General features: G+C 36.4%; 1 protein-coding gene across 1 annotated transcript in view; it reads right to left on the bottom strand.

The window, feature by feature from the left end:
* Window positions 1-141: 141 nt before the first annotated feature.
* The window catches only part of LOC106511274 (high affinity cAMP-specific and IBMX-insensitive 3',5'-cyclic phosphodiesterase 8A), a gene marked incomplete at both ends in the record, with an annotated part of 14,546 nt that continues 13,795 nt past the window's right edge, over window positions 142-892 (bottom strand). Inside the window, 1 exon segment of the mRNA XM_014000018.1 lies at window positions 142-340. Within this exon segment, the coding sequence (XP_013855472.1) occupies window positions 142-340 (199 nt within the window).

Below are 892 nucleotides of genomic sequence, written 5' to 3'. Positions count from 1 at the left end.
GAGGACAACAGAGCTGCTTCATGGAAGAACAACCTCAGCTTAGCCTGTTAGCTTTAGCACTAGTGCTGATGCTATATTGCCTGTATTAGCTCGGTGCTAGCGCGACAAACAAGCTAAAATGTGGGCATCATGCTGTCTTACCTTGACTCCCTCTTTGCGCAGAAAGTAAGCTGTGGCATGCAGCACGTCTGCAGCGTGTGTGGAGTTGTGGTACGAGTTGGAGGAATGATAGTTGGCCTCAATGAGCTGCAGCCAGGAGCGCAGTGTAGCCTCTGAGCAGTTCAGGAAGTCACACACTCCAAAACTTGTAAAAATCTTCAATCCAAGGTACGTCAGCGGTCTGGGGAGGTGGGAGACGTGATATTGCAAAAATAAATGAATAAATAAAAAAGAGCTGAAAAATCAACCCTCATGACATCATTCATATCCTGTTCAAAATTTACCATCTATTTCTATCTTCTCTTTTTAAAGATTTTACCAAATTTGAATAGTTTCTATCTTCTGATGTTTTTATAAATAGCACTTAGGTATAGGTACATTTTGGTAGTTTAATAAAAACTCTTTAGAAAAGCATAGATCACATTTTATGTAAGAATCTGTGTTTATATAAGGATTTCCCAAATACAATTTTTTTGTCCTCAATAACAAACTGAGTCATTTAAAAGTAAGTACTTGGTAGAACTGAGTCACAGTCTGCTATTTGCATTATTTAGGATTTTTCACAACACAGACCTTCAGATTACAGATCAGTGAGTACAATAAAGTTATTAAAATCAATTCAATCATGTACTTGAAACCTTATTGCACTTAAGAAAACCTGAAATCATTTATACTTTTTAAAAATGTTATTTTTTTATGCACATATTTTTTCAGATGTGCAGTTTATCTGGTC

This window comes from Austrofundulus limnaeus, unplaced genomic scaffold (assembly GCF_001266775.1).
Source record: "Austrofundulus limnaeus strain Quisiro unplaced genomic scaffold, Austrofundulus_limnaeus-1.0 Scaffold2640, whole genome shotgun sequence".
In the NCBI taxonomy this organism is placed as follows: Eukaryota; Metazoa; Chordata; class Actinopteri; order Cyprinodontiformes; family Rivulidae; genus Austrofundulus; species Austrofundulus limnaeus.
The sequence above is the reverse complement of the archived record's forward strand: the minus strand, read 5'-3'. Positions and strand labels throughout refer to the sequence as shown.